The sequence below is a fragment of the Chrysochloris asiatica genome, unplaced genomic scaffold (genome assembly GCF_000296735.1).
Source record: "Chrysochloris asiatica unplaced genomic scaffold, ChrAsi1.0 scaffold00026, whole genome shotgun sequence".
NCBI lineage: Eukaryota > Metazoa > Chordata > Mammalia > Afrosoricida > Chrysochloridae > Chrysochloris > Chrysochloris asiatica.
Genome location: NW_006408544.1, coordinates 14927251 through 14945430, shown reverse-complemented (window position 1 = coordinate 14945430; position 18180 = coordinate 14927251). Strand labels below are relative to the sequence as shown.

Below are 18180 nucleotides of genomic sequence, written 5' to 3'. Positions count from 1 at the left end.
TCTTGGATCAACTATTAACACTCATGGAAGCAGCAGTCAAGAAATCAAATGATGTATTGCATTAGGCAAATCTGCTGCACAAGACCTTTTTAAAGGGTTGAAGACCTTTTTAAAGGGTTGAGGACTGAGGTGTGCCTGACCCAAGCCATGGTATTTTCAATAACCTCATATGCATGCCCACATGCATATGGACAGTGAATAAGGAAGACCATAGAAGAATTGATGCATTTGAGTTATGGTGTTGGAGGAGAATATTGAAAGTTCCATGGACTGCCAAAAGAACCAATAGATCCATTTTGGAAGAAATGCAGCCAGAGTGCTCCTTGGAAGCCAAAATGGCCAACCTTTGTCTCTCATACTTCGGACAAATATTGTCAGGAGGGACCAGTCACTGGAGAGGATATCATGTTTGGTAAGGTGGAGGGTCAGAGAACAAGAGGAAGAATCCCAAAGAGATGGATTGGCCAAGTGGCAGCATCAATGGACTCAGGTGTGGCAACAGTAGTGAGGTTGTCCCAGGATCAGGCAGTGTTTCATTTTGCTGTGCATAAGGTTGCTATGAATCTGTACCGACTTGATGGCACCTAACAACAACAACAACCCTGGTGTGACACTGTAGAATAAGTACCAGACTCTTCAAAAACACCAGCTTCTTCTTGGAAACACTATATAGGATCACCATGAGTTACAATCAACCTGAGACACTTCGCAGCAACATCTCACCCTTAAATCTTTTTATTGGTTTATCGCATCAGATCCCATCATGGTGGGGGCGGGGGTGGCCATCATATAATTGTAATACCACTAAGAATCATAATCCTGTCAAGCTCACACATATTCTGGGGGGATACAATTCAATCTATGACAGATGAAGTTTTAAAAAAAAGTGGAAATAGTAAGTGCAGAGTTCCTTTTTACTTTGCTTTGTTCATTGCCTTCCAAAACTCTATGTGGTTTGTAGAGGAAAGCTGAGTAAAAACAATCCTTTAGTTAAAGTTTATATCCAAAATAGATTTTGTCATAGAGCTTCTCTTACCAATCAGGAACTTTATTTGGGTTTGAAAATACTTTTGTTAAATATAAAAGAATATTGAGATTGTCACATTTTATGATGAAGATTTTCATAGATGAAAATTATGAAAAATCCATTTCTGCTATTCTTAATGAACAATTTTGGATGTGTTTGCACTCTTTGGTTATCCTTGAACATTAGTCAAATCTGAAAAGATCATTCATGAATTGGTAGCAGCAATCCTTTTTCATGTTTTGGCTTGCTTGTGACGATTGTTGAGTCCTGGTGTGGCACTATAGTGTAAGCTCTCGAATGCTAACTGAAAGTTCGGCAGCTCAAATTCAACTGCTCCTTGAAACTCTACACAGGTTGTTATAAGTTGGAACCAATTCTATGACACTTAGCAGCAACAATGAAAATTGTTCTTAATTCAAAATTTAAAGTCATTTTTTTTATTGATTTTTAGATTGAGTGATTATAGCCAATAAGACAATTCTTAAGGGACAGCCCTAAGTAAAATTCTAAACATACCACATAGCCTGCTCTGTGTCCTAGAATTCCACCACTTGTTTGCCATTCTGTTGCACTGTGGTGGCTTGTATGTTGCTGTGATACTGGAAGCTATGCTACCAATATTTTAAATACCAGCAGGGTAATCCATGATGGACTGGTTTCATTGGAGCTTCCAGACTAGGTATAGCAGTGGAACATTGTCGGATACTGTGCTGGAAGATGAGCCCCTCAGGTTGGAAGGCTCTGAACGTATGACTGGGAAAGTGCTACCGCTTCAAAGTAAAATTGATTACAAGGACATGAATGGAGCAAAGCTTTCGGGACTTTAATTTGATGATGGGGCACAATCAAAATTAGGAGAAACAGCTGTAAGCATCCATTAAAAATCAGAGTGTGTGGAATGTACAAGATAAGAATCTAGGAAAATTAGAAGTTGTAAAAAATGAAATGGAACATATAAAGATCGATATCCTAGCCGATGGGCAAAGGGGCTGGGGATGTGGGAGAATGGAGAAGGAGGGAATTAGGTGCCTACCCTGGTTGTAGACGGTGGTGCGGCATGAAGAGCACAATGACCTGGCTGCCGGTTGGGTGTACTCTACGCTGGGCCTAAGGCCGCAGGGAGCAACTAATGAGCCTTTTAAGACAGGAAAGCAATAAGGGGTGAAGAAGCCCCAGTCTAGGTCCTACAGAAATGTCTGGCTGCAGCGCTTGTACTTGCGACACAGTTGCTTTGCAGCTCATCACTTCCTCGCTTACCTCTGTGCAGAGAGGTGTTTCTAGTGGTCGCATTCATATACCAGTGTTAGGAAGGTTTGGGACCTTTAAAACTCAGATTCTGTGAAGAACTCCTTTTAGAACTTGTTACAGAAACACCATCATACTTTATCTCAAAAGATGGGATAAGTAAGATGGCTCTGGAGACGGAAATAAGTAATCAGTAAATAATTGTGGTGTTGGAAAATATTAAAAGTGCCATGGACTGCCAAAAGAACCAATAGATCTGTTTTAGAAGAAGTGCAGCCAGAATGCTCCTTGGAGGCCAAGATGGCTAAACTTTGTCTCTCATACTTTGGACATATTGTCAGGAGGAAACAGTTGCTGGAGAAGGATATCATGCTTGGTAAGATAGAGGGTCGGAGAAAAAGAGGAAGACCCCCAATGAGATGGATCGGTCAGGTGGCATCATTGATGGACTCAAGTGTGGCAGTGGTAGTGAGGTTGGCCCAGGATCAGACATTGTTTTCGTTCTGCTGTGCATGGAGTCGCTATGAGTCGGTTCCGACTTGATGGCACCTGACAACAACAACAACAACAAATGATGGACACAGTAAGAAATCAGGCTCTGGGAATTCTGGAAGAGGTGAAAACCAGCTGTGCTGTCATACTATGTGCTGACTTGTGCACACATGCAGATACCTTCGTGTCATTCACCTGTTTTGTGAAGTGTGAAGCATGTCATTTTTTGTTGCGCTTTCTGAAGTAAACTCAAAGAAAAGCATCATTAAAATACCTGAATCAGCAGCAGAAGCCATAAAATTGGCATTCCAACAGAAGCACCTCTGCCTTCCAAGAAGATTTATAACTATGCTGACAAGTATGTTGTTGGTCATTTGCTAAGAAGGTGCTTTCAGTTGCTGTGTACAATCACTATAAGGGAATATATAATAATATCCTAACTAATCTGAGACAGCAAACAGAGGTTAAGAAGCAAACATCATTAACACCTAGAGAGCTAGAAATCAGAAGATGGGAGGATGAGTACAAGTTTACAAAATTGCTTCAGATTGCGGAAAGTAGCCTACATGGTAATAAAACTTTAGGGTCATCAATGCAGCAACAGGTAAACTAACAACTACCTTAGGAAAAGCGAAGAGGTGAAGTGTTGGATTCTTCTCATGATGACATAAAACTGGAAAAAAGTATTGTTTTGCTGTTTGGACCAACTGGGTCAGGTAAAACTCAGCTGGTGCAAACATTAGCTAAATGCTTTGATGTCCCTTTTGCTATCTGTTACTGCACAACTTTGATTCAGGCTGGATACATAAGTGAAGATATTGAATCTGTGATTGACAAACTGCCCCAAGATACCAATTATAATGACAAAAAAGCACAACAAGGAATTGTCTTTCTCGATGAAAGATTGGCAGTGTGCCAGGCATTCATCAGTTACAGGATATATGTGGGGAAGATGTTAAACAAAGATTACCAAAGCTACTTGAAGATATGATAGTCAATGTTTCAGAAAAGAATTCTTGCAAGCTATGTAGAGAAGTAGTACAAGTTGATACAACAAATACATTGTTGCATCAAGTGCTTTCAGGGATTTTGACAGAATCATCAGCAGGAAGAAAATGAGAAGTATCTTGGGTTTGGAACACCTTCTAATCTGGGAAAAGGCAGAAGGGAGCTGCTGCTGCTACAGATCTTGCCAGTCGAAGGGAGGAATCAAATAATCATCATGACATTGAAGAAAAAGATCAATTATTATGTCATGTGGAAACCAGAGATCTTATGGAATTTGGCATGATTCCTGAGTTTGTGGGATGATTACTTGTGGTGGTGGTTCCTTTGCATAGCCTAGATGAGAAAACACTTGTATAAATACTAACTGAGCCACCTAACACTATCATTTCTTAATACCAGGCCTTATTCAACATGGATAAATGTGTACTGAATGTTACTGAGGATGCTTTGAAAGCTATAGCCTGATTGGCACTAGAATGAAAAACTGGTGCAAGAGGTCTTGGGTCCATAATGAACAGCTGTTACTAGAACCAATATTTGAAGTCCTTAAATCTGACATTATATGTGTGGAGGTTGACAAAGAAGTAGTAGAAAGAAAAAAGGAACCAGGATACATCCATACTTCAACAAAAGAATCTGAAGAGGAATATGATTCTGGAGTTGAAGAGGAAGGATGGCCTTGCCAAGCAGATGCTGCAAACAGCTAAATTGTCACATTTCTGTCCTTTATAGAAAGTTTTTCCTTCTTTTGTTTAGGATCATAACTGTCTATAAAGTTTGACATTAAAGGAATTGGATCCATCTTGTATATCATACATGGTCAGAAGCCTTTAGGATAAGAATCAGATCATGTATTGTAACATCACATTGGTTTATACACAGAGGACATTATGTGAACTTCATTGATACAATGTTTAGAGTTTAAATGTACATTATTTTGGTTCAGTTTTTAAAAAAAAAGTATGCTTTAACAAAATTCTTAAGGAGTTCTTTTAAGCAACACAGGTGTTATAATAACTGAGGATTTTGTAATAATGTTCTACAAATGAGAAAATAAATTCTTTAAAATTGAAAAAGAAAGATCAATATCCAAGGCACTAATGAGTTGAAATGGACTGGTATTGGCCATTTGAACCTGACAATCATCTGATTCATTCACTATGCCAGGAATGACAAATTGAAGAGAAATGGCATCACATTCATCATCAAAAAGAACATTTCAACATCTATCTTGAAGTATAATGCTGGCTGTGATAGGATAATGTACATATACCAGCAAGGAAGACCAGTCAATATTACTGCAAAAAACATGTGGGGACTATGTGTGGCTTCCCCTGGTTTCACAAGGGGGTAAGAAAATAAAACTCTTAAATCAACCCAAAGCCAATTCGTATAAAGTGGAGGCCAGACATGCTTCCACCCTACAACCTTCTTTACCCAATTCTGTCACCAGCCATTCCTCCCACAGCACTCTCTGTTTCTCACATTGATTGGATAATCCATTGCAGTGGCCACTGTAACTCGTAACAGTACTCACGATTATGGGGTTTATTCAGGATCAAAAAAGCTCGTGACAGCAGAGACTACGACGGTGGAGAGATGGAGCAGCTGGGAACTCTGGACTCAGGCAGAGGGGCTGTGTGCTAATGGCCGGGGGGCAGGCTTGTGGGGTGTATCCTTTGGTTGGTTGAATGGTTATGTATTTCTGAGTGCTTCGATCTACATCCAAAAAACAACAACAACAAAATTAAAAAAAAAAAAGGGCAGAGGGAATGGAAGCAAATGCTGTTGAGTGATGATGCATGGAGGGGATTGTGATCATTGCAATGAAATGAAATACGGTAGGGTGAATGTAAAGCTGATGTTCTCCCATGTAAGCTATCACTCAATTCACAATAAAAACTTAAAAAAAAAAAAAAAAAGCTCGTGACACAGTTCTCCAGTCAGGAATGTCTCTTGTCCGCAGTACTTCAGGCACTCAAGCCCAATCTTGTGTTCAGCCTCTCAGCCATGTAGTCCCTTGGCCTCTGCTCTGCTTGAGCATGTGTTACAAAGTACTTTTAGCCAGTCTGTGAATGCCTAAGGGGCACATTCTTTAAACTAGTTTCTTGCCTGTAAGCACTCAGCTTTACTTAGTCCACAGGCCTAGAGGAGCCTGAAGCTGCTTTGTCTCTCCCTGCCACAGCCTCTGCCATTGCTTCTGCAGTCACCGTTCCTCTAGGTAAGGATTCCATGTGCCACTCATGTTCTTCCTTCTTGATAGTACTGAGATCTTCCATCTTTTCTTCTGCTTCTTTTAAAACCTGGTAGAGGGCACAACTAACCAATCTCAACCTTAGAATTCTGTATACCTTATTTGCATGGTCCCACCCAATCACTTGGTAGGAATTAAGAAGACTTTGGATAGAAAACCATATCAACTAAATTCAAGGTATCACAACTACTGCTATTCAAATTTATGCACCAAAATAGTGGTGATGGAATTGAAGAATTCTATCAACTTCTTCAGTCTGAAATTGATCAAAAATGCAATCAAGATCCATTGTTTATTATTGGTGATTGAAATGTGAAAGTTGGAAACAGGAAGGATTTGTAGTTGGAAAATAAGACGACATTAGTGATAAAAATGTTGCTGGAGATAACATGATTGAATTTTGCAAGACCAATGACTTGTTCATTGCAAATACCTTTTTTAAACAACATGAATGGTGACTTTACACATGGGCCCCTCATCATATGGAATATACAGAAGTCAAATTAACTACATCTGTTGGAAGAGGCAATGGAGAAGTTCAATATAATCAGCCAAAACAAGGACAGAACAGACTGTAGAACAGACCATCAATTGCTCATATGCAAGTTCAGGCTGTAGCTGAAGAGAATTAAAAACAAGTCCATGAGAACCAAAATATGACCTTAAGTACATCCCACCTGAATTTAGAGATCATGTCAAGAATACATTTGGGGCATTAGACTCTAATTACTGAAGACCAGAAGAGTTGTGGGATGACACCAAGCACATCATACATGAAGAAAACAAAATAAAACAAAAGGTCATTAAAAAGACAGAAAAGAAAAGAAGAGACCAAAATGGATGTCACAAGTGACTCTGAAACTTGTTCTTGAGCATAGAGACACTAAGCAACTAGAAGAAATGATGAAGTAAAAGAGCTAAACAGAAAATGTCACATCCACCATCCACTCCTTGGAAACCCTATACAGGGTCACTATGAATCAGAACTGGCTCAGTGGTACATAATAACAACGATGGCGACGACTGTAGGAAGCAGCTACTTACTACTTCTCGTACTTGAAGAATACTGGAAAGAGATTGGGAGAGTTTGGGGTCAACAGAGCTTTGAAGCTCAGAGAAAAGACCCAACAAGTGTGAGAAAGGATTTTTGCTCAATTGATGCTGGTGCCTCTGAAAGTGCTTAGCTTGTTTTGGAGTGCTTAAAGAAATGGAAAGTGATATTAATGGCTGATTCTGGAATGAAATACAACTGCTGGGTCGTAAGCCACTGCTCTTTTCAGTGCTGATGAAATGAATGTGCAGATGGTAAGAAGAGGTGTGTGTGCATGCACAAGTGTCTATGTATGTGCTACCTTAGTGCTTATTTCTGTTTCTGGTCATAAGGATGAATAAGTTGGTATTTATAGAGTTTTTTCTTACACTATTTATTTTATTCCCTCTGTTCACACCCAGCTCCTCAGTCAGGATTTCCTTTGTTTGATGGGACATCTCAAGGGTTCATTCTTGAAGAATCAAAATTCTCACTAGAGCTGCTTTTTCTTTCTTTTTTTTTTTTTTAAATTGTAGTTGTTGGTTATAGTTTTCCATTAGCCTTTGTTATTGAATATGCCCCAGAAAATTTCCATTGCTCCAGACATAGTACATTATGTAGCAGCAACTCAATTTTTTTCTTGGTAATCAAAACCAGCCATCCCAGCCAGAGTCCTGTCCTTTTTTAGTTGATTTAGTTTCATGAGGAGTCCAAAATGGCAAATCTCTAATTCAGTGGGAGTACTACGGAAATATTGTATTCATGGGAACTGTGGTCTCTGAACTCTCAGAGCCCAGAGTTGAAGGCAGGAGAATTTTGGTAAATTACTACATAAGAGCTACTGTTGTTATTGGAGTCCTGATGCGGCACTGTGGGTTAATGCGCCAGACTGCAAAGCCATTTACACTGAAAGGTCGGAAGTTTAGGCTTACCAGCCGCTCCTCGGAAACCCTATACAGGGTTTTTGTGGGTTAGAACTGACTCAATGGTACTTAACAACAACAACAACTGTTGTTACTGTTTTTGGGTTGGGACTGACTCATAGCATCCCGTTAAAGCATTTCCAAGGAGCAGCTGGTGGGTTTGAACTGCTGACTAGTAATTACCCTACAGCACCACACAATGTTCTATCAAGAGCCCCATGTTATTCTTGTTAAGTGCCATTGAGTCAGTTCTGGCCCTGTATAGGGTTTCCAAGAATAGCTGGTGAGTTTGAACCACCAACCTTGTAGATCAAACCAACCTTACAGTTGAGTGCTTTACCTATAGTGCCATGCCACTAATGCCACCTAATTCCCAGACCTATGTTAATGTAGCTTTGCACCTCAGACTACTACTGCTTCCACATGAAGGGTCAACTGTGGTACAAACCACCTTAAGTTCTCCTACTAGAAGGATTTTCATTCAGTGCTTGCTGTCTTTCAGGGGTGTCTTTTATTGTGCCATAATACTGCAGTGGTCTATTTTTGTTTGGTATCAGCCTACTATCCTGAACCATTTTTTCCCCTTCCCCATCTAAATTTTTTCTTCCTCAGTTACCTTAGTTACTGTTACTCATTGATGGTGAAGTGCAAGGTGTAGCAATAGGTCTTTAACCTTGGCATGCCCTGACTACTAGCCCCCCACAAACTTTATTAAGATAGTTGTTGTTGTTGTTGTTGTTAAGTGCCGTCGAGTCGGGTCCGACCCATAGCGACCCTGTACAGGGTTTCCGAGGGTGTAAATCTTTACGGGAGTAGAAAGCCTCATCTTTCTCCCGCGGAGCAGCTGGTAGTTTCGAACCGCTGACCTTAAGGTTCGCAGCCCGATTCGTAACCACTACGCTACCAGAGCTCCTTTATTAAGATAGTAGGTCCCTACATTTTTATGGATTTTCTCCTGATCTCTAGCATGCGTATGTCTTTTTCACCAAAGTATCAAAGAACTTGTCTCCTGCTCCCCAGGACCAATCCATATTGTCATTAATGCAATGTTGGTCTGTGGAATGTCTAACTGATCAAGATTTCTCAAGATTATGAGAAAGAGCAGGCAAATTTGCATAATCTTCAGGAAAAGACAATGGATGTATATTGTTTACTCTGGTGGGTAAAAGCAAAATCTTTGTCCTGATGTTTATAAATGAGAATAAAGGGAGAAAATTACACAGAAGATCATTTGCTTCCTGTTGTCCATTTCTACATAATGGCCCAGTACAGTAATGAGAAGTCTATATGAGAGGTCTACCTTTTACTGTGTCTCTCTTTTTTTTTAAACTTTAACAAACAGAAGTTTATTCTCTTATAGTTAAGTAGGCTAGAAGACTGAATTTAGATCCTTTCAGAATCTGTAGGCCCAGCATTCCTTGGAGATCTCTTTGTGTCTTGACCTCAGTTGTTCCCTGAATCTTGGAGTTTCACAATGCAGGGACCCCAAGCCCAAAGGACGCACTCCTCTCCTTGTTGTTAAGTGCCATCCAATCAGTTCCGATTCATGGCGACCCGTATAGGGTTTTTGAGGCATGCCTAGTGAATTTTTAATACCGAACTTTTAGTTCAAACAGATCTTATGGTTCAGTGCTTACCCTACAGTGGCCACAACAGGACTCTAGTCCTGGCTTTTCTTAACTGGTAGTAGTGGCTCCCTCTTGTTTCTCTTTTAATGATACATTCAGGACGTAGGGAAATAACCGCATGGTGGTTGATGGACTGATTGACTGTGAAATGGACTTGGCCCCAGACTTTATTTACTGTCCTAATCTCTCACTTTTGCATCAGTTCAAAAGTTCTATCACTTAGCTAATGTGCTAAGTTTGATTTTACATTCTTACAAGTTACCAGACATTGTGCTAAGCCCTTCATATACACTGATTCAATCTTTGTAAATATAATTACTTTCACATTTTACAAGTGATAGAACTTTTAGACAGAACCAGCATCTAGTAATTCCCTAAAGGTCTGGGTACATTCCTTGTAATGGTACACAGAGTCCCTAGTAAATGGCTGCCTATCTTATGTCTTAAGGGAAATTTTATATTACATACTTGTGACTTGGTTGCATGATCTTTGGGAAGACATGGCCTCCCTTTTAATTCAGGGCTTTGTTACCTTGAGTTTAATCGACACTCTCTGTCTTATGACTTGAACTGAGAGTTTAAGACCTTGAACTTGTCATTTTCTTTTGTAATCTTTCTAGTTTAGCCAGAAGCATTCGTTGTGATGATTGCTACCTTAATGGTCACATGAAACAGTAATTTTATCTTCTTAGGTACTTGCTTCTATAGACATGTCGTCATAATTTACTACAAGTGGTCATTTAATTAATTCTTATGTCAGTGCATGGTAGGGATCACTAGTATCCCAGTTTTCATTGGCAAGGAGTTCAGAACTGCATTGAGCATCAAGGATATAATCAAGCCAATTCCTGGATCCCATCTTTGAGGGTATGTTTCCTGGGTGTTTTGACAGGAAATTTAATGTAGGACTGGTTACAACTGTGGAGAATTAAAAGAACTTAAAAGGGAAAACCAAAATGACCTAAATATAGCAACTACTGGGAAAAGTCACCGTTTTTAGGTCTAGTGAACAGTGACTAGCAAAACTTTGAGATGTCGTGTACACTTTGCTTTTATTGATATTTTAACAAGTTGGTTTTAAGAAAGTGGAATAAAGCAGGAGGCTTGAACCTGTCAGGTGATACTGTTAAATATGTATGCAAATAGAAGAAAAAGTTTCTCCTTCTGCTCCAACTGCTTATCTTAGCTAATGTGCTAAGTTTGATTTTAAATTCTTACAAGTTACCAGACATTGTGCTAAGCCCTTCATATACACTATCTGATTTAATCTTTGAAAATATAATTATTTTCACATTTTACAAGTGATAAAACTTTTAGATAGGTAAAGCCAAGATTTCATTCTTATTTTTCTTAATAATGGAGAGATTCTCATGTTTGTTATTGAGAAGAATCAAGAAGAAAGGGAGAAGTTGCAGATACTGGAAAGGAAAAGAATAATACACAGTGGAAAGCTCATGAGAAGATAGGTTAGATTTGAATAGATAGAAGGAATGATGTCTCCTCTATTTTACAGAAAGGGAAAAAGAGTACATATGCAGGTTAGTTTGTGCATTTGATGCCAAGAAGATAAGGAAATTCCTTTTGAATAGCTTCTGTCTTCTCTGTAAAGTAGGAAACATTATCATCTTTTGACAAATGGAAGTGAGATTGTTGTTGTTAGGTGCCATCGAGTTGGTACTGACTCATAGCGACCCTTTGCACAACAGAATGAAACACTGTCTGATTCTGGGAGTAAGGTAGGGAGAATGAAAGTTTGAAGATGTTGGAAATTTTTTGAAATAGTCTTTGTGGAAGGTAGAGTAAATAAATCAAGTAATGAATCAGTGAGTAAGAGTGAGTGAAAGAGAAACTAATGTTCTTAATTCAGTGAGTTGAAAATTATATTTTACCAATATTATTAATGACACAAGGCAAAATTAAATTAAATACTAAATGATAGAATATTGCTAATCAGGATAAAAAGTAAGGATTAGGGATGAAAGTAGTATAACTTCTGTCATTGGTGTAGATTTTGTAGAGGAAATAGAACATAAGTGAGGTCTTATTTCATAGGTAGGTAAACTTAAGAAAAACATCATAAGCAATGATTGGATAGGGGTATTTTGTATTGATTTGGTTGACGGTAATCGTTTTTGTTGTTGTTCTGCCAACATTTTCAGTGAATATGGAGGTGAGACCATGCAAGGACCTGCATTTGATCCAGTAAGTCATTCATCTTCAGCATCAGCTCCGTCTTCCTCCTCAGCATTTCGACCTGTAATGCCATCTAGGCAAATCGTAGAACGGCAGCCTCGGATGCTGGACTTCAGAGTTGAATACAGAGACAAAAATGTTGATGTGGTACTTGAAGACAGCTGTACTGTTGGTAAGGTTTTGCTACCATAAAGTCTTTACAACTAAATTAGGTAAACATTTGTTAAATATTTAGCTTATATCCTTTGAAGTTGGGTGCCAAAAAGAAGGGTGGGGGGAGAGAAGCACCAAATTGAAACTGGTATTTTCCCATACAGCTCATTGTGCTTTATTTTTAAATACTGTGTTGAGAGTGAGGTAATAATTTTTTTGTTTTGTTTTGTTTTGTCCAGTGTCTATGGAGTGGTATGTAGGGTTGATAAGATTTTTAAATGACCTTAATTGTTAAGTACATTGCAAATATAGTTAATAAAAGATCAGCTACAAAATATGTTTTGGTCACTCATTCTCCCATTGGCTAGATTAATGGTACAGTAGTAGTCTATCATACAGAGCGCAATGTAAATGCCTGCCTGGAAGACTTTATCAGGTTACAATAAAATTAGAAAAGAAACTGTATTGAACTCATTTATGATTCAGATTATTTGTTTCACTGTATCATGGAACCAGATATTGTATTAATTTCTGTAGTTTTGCCTTAAATCCACTATTCTGATATATCTAACATGTTGAATTTGTTTCTTAATGGTATTGTTGTTGTTAAGTACTGTCAAGTTGGTTCTAACCCATGGCCACCCTAAATAGAGTTTCTGAGGAGCAGCTGGTGAGCTTGAACTGCTGACCTTGCCATTTAAATCAACTTTTCAGTCCAATGCATTAACCCACATTGCCACACTTAAAATTTTTATTTATTTTTTTATTTTGAGAAACATTACCGGAAACACCAAGGTTAAAATGGTCTGTAAATCCTTGCTTGATCAGGCCCTTCCATAATCTAGTTTCATTTCATACTACTTTTCTCCTTGCCCACTGTAAGAAACCATGAAGAACTTCTTTTAACAGGCAAAGTTATTAACCCATTCATGGCCTTACTTAGCACTTGTCCTTCTTCCTGGATTTCTGTCTGTGTCCAGCCGTTTTTCTGGTGCTCATTCTTATGCCTCAAAATGCCCTGCTACATATTCCATAGCATCATGTTTCTTGTTTCTAGTGTGCGATGCAAGTCAAATCTACTTCATTATCTTTCTTCCCCACTCTATACTCTTTGGGAATTAAGACGGTTACATTTTTATTATCTAGGACATGTTGTTATTTAGTTGATAAGTGCCTTTGAGTCAGTTCCAACTCATTATGACCTGGTATAGGGTTTTCAAAGAGTGGCTTGTGGGTGTGAACTGCTGACTTTGTGGTTAGTAGTCCAGTGTTTAGCCTACAGTGCTACACCAGGAGTCCATCTCTTGAATACCTATTGGCTAAATATAGTTAGCCCATCTCTAGAGTTTACTGTATATGTGAAATTGCTTTATTAATAATGTCTTTGTGCTATTCAAATCTAGAGTGTACTGTTTCAACTTCTTTTCATATTTCATACTTGTGTTGTTGTTGTTAAGTGCTTTCAAGTTGGTTCCAACTCATAGTATATAGGGTTTCTGAGGAGCAACTGGTGGGTTTGAATTGCTAACCTTGTCTAATACTTAGCCTACAACACCGTGTGATTGTTGTTATTATTAAGTGCTGTCAATCAATTCCGATCCATAGCGACCCTATATATGGTTTGCGAGGAGCAGCTGGTTAGACCCCTGCAAAGGAATAAAACATAAAACCCTACCAGCTAGATACCAAATATTGTTGTCATATAGGGTTTCCAAGGAGTGGCTGGTGAATTTGAACCACCAACCATGCATTTAACAATCCAGTACTTATACTGTAGCACCATACTGAGACTCCTTGTTTTTCATGTACATGTCACTAACACAGCTAAGGCATCTTTGTTCCATTATTTGATAGCCATTTAAAATAGGGGTAACCAATTAGACATTTAGTTTCTTAGTTTAATAATGAATATTTTTAGTATCACAGGGCTCAGAATTCCGTACCATATCAAACCCTTCCTTTTAAATCTTAAAATTAGCTCAGATTTTATTGGTTTAAAGAAAACTAGAACTCCTATACTAAATAAATATTAGCTGTTGTTTTGTAGCATGTGTCTGAGTAGTTTCGTGTCTCATTTCAAACTTCTTAACAGTCTTGAACATTTGATGTATGGTGGAAATGCATGGATGTTTGATCACTTAAATCACTTTTGTAAGTGAGTGATCCAAAACATTGATTTGTCTGGATTATATATGTTTATGCTACTCTTTAAAGCTATCTTAATTTGGAGAATATGACTATAAATATTTAAAACTTGACCGTAGAACATGAAAACATTTCCATGTTATCTTTATGATCTACTGTAAAATCAGACTTGTGCACATGGGTGTTATATTAAGAGAAGTTATCATTATATTTGATAAAAGATACAATGAAAGCAACTGCAAACATAATTGAAAATAAAGTGTTTCAAAATGATTTGCAAGCCAAATACTATTATTATAGGATACATACTTTTTCCTGCTTCTCTTAACTATTCCAGTTGCATTGTTTCCCTTATTGTGAGTCATATGACAGTCAGAGAATCATGTTATACACTTCTGAAAATCAGCCAGTGAAAATGAAAACTTTATGGGTCACAATTGTCTGATCTACAGCTGATCATATGAATGGCATTGACCCAGGCAGTGCTTTGTTCCATTGTGCATGGAGTCACATGAGTCAAGGGTCAAGCTGACAACAGCCAACAATACCACCTCCTGGTGTGGCACTATAGGGTAAGCACTGGACTGTTAACACAGGTTCAGCTGTTCAAACTCACCAGCTGCTCCTTGGAAATCCTATACAGGGTTGTTATGAGTTGGGACCGACTCAGTAGCACTTAATAACAGCAGCAAATGTGTGTATATTAATTTATCTAACATAGGAAATTTTAATACCCCATTAAATTGTGTTTGTGTGTGTGTGTATATATATATATATGTATATATACATATTTATGTATACAGTTTAATATACATATTTAATATATATTTGTGTCCATTCCAAAGAGAGGTAATCCAACAGAATGCAGAAATCATCGGACAATCTCTTTGATACCTCAAGCGAGTAAAGTTTTGCTAAAGGTAATATAGAAACAGCTACAATCATACATTGACAGAGAACTTTCAGAGGTTCAAGTAGGACTCAGAAGAGGCTGTGGAATGAGAGATATCATTGCTGATGTCCGATGGATCTTGGCTGAAAGCAGAGAATATCAGAAGGATGTTTACCTATGCTTTATTGACTACGCAAAGGCTTTTGATTGTGTGGATCATGACAAGCTATGGACAATATTGCAAAGTATGAATATTCCAGAACACTTAATTCTACTTCTGAGGAATCTGTACCTGGACCAAGATGCAGTTGTTCAAACAGAGCATGGGAACACTGAATGTTTTAAAATTGGGAAAGGTGTGCAACAAGGTTGTGTTCTTTCACCATACTTATTCAACCTGTATGCTGAGCAAATAATACGACAAGCTGGATTCTATGAAGAAAAACGTGGCATCAGGATTGGAGGAAGACTCATTAACAACCTGCGATATGCAGATGATACAACCTTGCTTGCTGAAAGTGAAGAGGACTTGAAACATATACTGATGAAGATCAAAGAGCACAGCCTTCAGTATGGATTGCATCTCAATGTCAAGAAAACAAAAATCCTCACCACTGACCAATGAACAACATTCTTATCAATGGAGAAAAGATTGAAGTTGTCAAGGACTTCATTCTTCTTGGATCAACTATCAACATTTGCGGAAGCAGCAGTCAAGAGATCAGACGACATATTGCATTAGGCAAATCTGCTGCACGGGAACTTTTAAAAGTGTTGAAGAGCAAAGATGTCAGCTTGAGGACTAAGGTGCGCCTGACCCAAGTCATGATGTTTTCAATAACATCATATGGATGCGAAAGCTGGACAGTGAATAAGGAAGATCGTAGAAGAATTGATGCCTTTGAATTGTGGTGTTGGAGGAGTATACTAAAAGTGCCATGGACTGCCAAAAGAACCAATAGATCTGTTTTTGGAGGAGGTGTAGCCAGAGTGCTTCTTGGAGGCCAAGATGGCTGAACTTCGTCTCTCATACTTTGGACATATTGTCAGGAGGGAACAGTCACTGGAGAAGGATGTCATGCTGGGTAAGATGGAGGGTCAGAGAAAAAAAGGAAGACCCCCAATGAGATGGATTGGCCAGGTAGCATCATTGATGGCGTCAAGTGTGGCAGTGGTAGTGAGGTTTGCCCAGGATCGGACATTATTTCGTTCTGCTGTGCATGGGGTCGCTGTGAGTTGGTTCCTACTTGATGGCACCTGACAACAAAAACAATATATATTCATCTTATTGAATTTAATAAATGCTGATTTTTTTTCCTTGGCAGTATACATATAAAGAGTTGTAGTGTGACATTGTAGGATAACCATTGGATTGCACACTACAAGGTTGGCAGTGTAAACCCACCAGTTGCTACTTGGAAACCCTGTTCTATGAGATAGCACCAACTTGATAGCACTTAGCAATGATAACAACAAATGTGTGTATATAAATTTACTCACCATAGGAAATTTTAGTACCCTTATTTAATTGTGTGTATATAGATATAAAATAGAGACAGAGAGAGATGGTGTGGCACTGTGGGCTAATGCATCAGATGGCAAAGTCATTTGAACTGCAAGGTCGATGGTTCAAGCTCACCAGGTGCTCCTTGGAAACCATATACAGGGTTGCTATGGGTTGGAATCAACTGGACAGCACTTAACAACAACAACAACATAAATTTTGTTTATTCAATTAAGGAATTGAGTAAATTCTAATTTTTCCATAGCAATATACATATAAGGAATCCTGATGTAACGTTGTAGGATATGCATTGGACTGCTAACCACACAACTGGTGATGCACACCCACCAGACACTCCTGGGAAAACCTGTCTATACTGGGTCAGTATGAGTTGCAGCTGACTGTATGGCACTTAACAATAGCAGCAACAACAACTACATATAAATACTAAAATACCAAACCCCCCAAAACCAAACTCATTAACATTGAGTCGATTCCAACTAATAAAAACCCTGCAGTACAGAGTAGAGCCTTATGGCTTCTGAAACTGAAAACCTTTATTGGAGCAGACAGCCTCATTTTTCTTCTGCAGTGTGGCTGGTTGGTTTGAATCCCCAGTCTTGTAGTTAGCAGCCCAGAGCATAACCCACTCACTGCTGCAGGGTGCCGTCTCAACCAGAGAGAGATGGTAAATATTATCATGCAGATTCTCCTCTCATTGCTTGTTGTTGTTGTTAAGTGCTGTCAAGTCATTTCCTACTCATAGTGACCATGTATAGGGTTTCTGAGAAGCAACTGATACATTTGAACCACTAACCTTGGGGTTAAGGTTTTTTGTTTTTATTTTTCTAAAGTGGTCAAGAACTTTATATCAGTGACACCTAGTGGCAGTTGTATTGGCCTGTTAATATTTTTATAGGTTAGTATTTAATATTACTCCAGTTTTATTTTAGTACGTAAAAACCACCTAAGTTGCTTACCTGGAGTAAACATTAAAGAATTTTTTTTTAAAAAAGCATTGGTTTTGGAGATGGGGCTTGATGGTGGCTAGGGTGGAGGTGCAGTGAGGTTCGCCATCAGCAATACCACAGAATACCAGGCAAAGCAGATTCAGTGCAGAACTCCAAAACTCAGAACCACATAGATAGGAATTTTACAAAGTTTGAAGGCTTATAGCTAGTGGAACTTGTAGCAAAACAAAGAAATCGCATACTTTTGAATCTGCCAGGCTCGGCAGCCTGGAATCAATAACTTGGGCGAGACCAAATGGCAAGACCAAGTGGGGGAGCAGACACACCATGGATGTAAAAAAATATACCAAGCTAATTGCAATAAAAAATGAACAAGAGTAGCAGTATTAATCTCTGATAAAATAAACTTTAAGGCAAAAACCAGCATAATAGATAAAGATGGACATTATCTCATAATTAAAGGGACAGTTGAACAAGATGACATAACCATAATAAATATCTATGCTCCCAATGAAAGAACTCCATAATATAAAAAGCAAATGCTAATAGATTTGAAGAAAGAGACACATTTACAATAATAGTGGGTGATATTAATACAACGCTTTCAAAAATGGATAGAACAACCAGAAAGAAACTTGACAAAGACACAGAAGAACTAAACAACACAGTCAGCCAAGTGGAACTCATAGATGTGTACAGAGCATTCAACCCAACA

General features: G+C 38.5%; 1 protein-coding gene and 1 pseudogene across 1 annotated transcript in view; both read left to right on the top strand.

The window, feature by feature from the left end:
* FAF1 (Fas (TNFRSF6) associated factor 1) overlaps positions 1 to 18180 on the top strand; it is a 665112-nt gene that overhangs the window by 124801 nt on the left and 522131 nt on the right. Inside the window, exon 4 of the mRNA XM_006839751.1 lies at positions 11767 to 11972. Within this exon, the coding sequence (XP_006839814.1) occupies positions 11767 to 11972 (206 nt within the window). The remainder of the gene's footprint in view (positions 1 to 11766; positions 11973 to 18180) is intronic.
* LOC102835150 lies at positions 2220 to 4479 on the top strand (annotated as a pseudogene).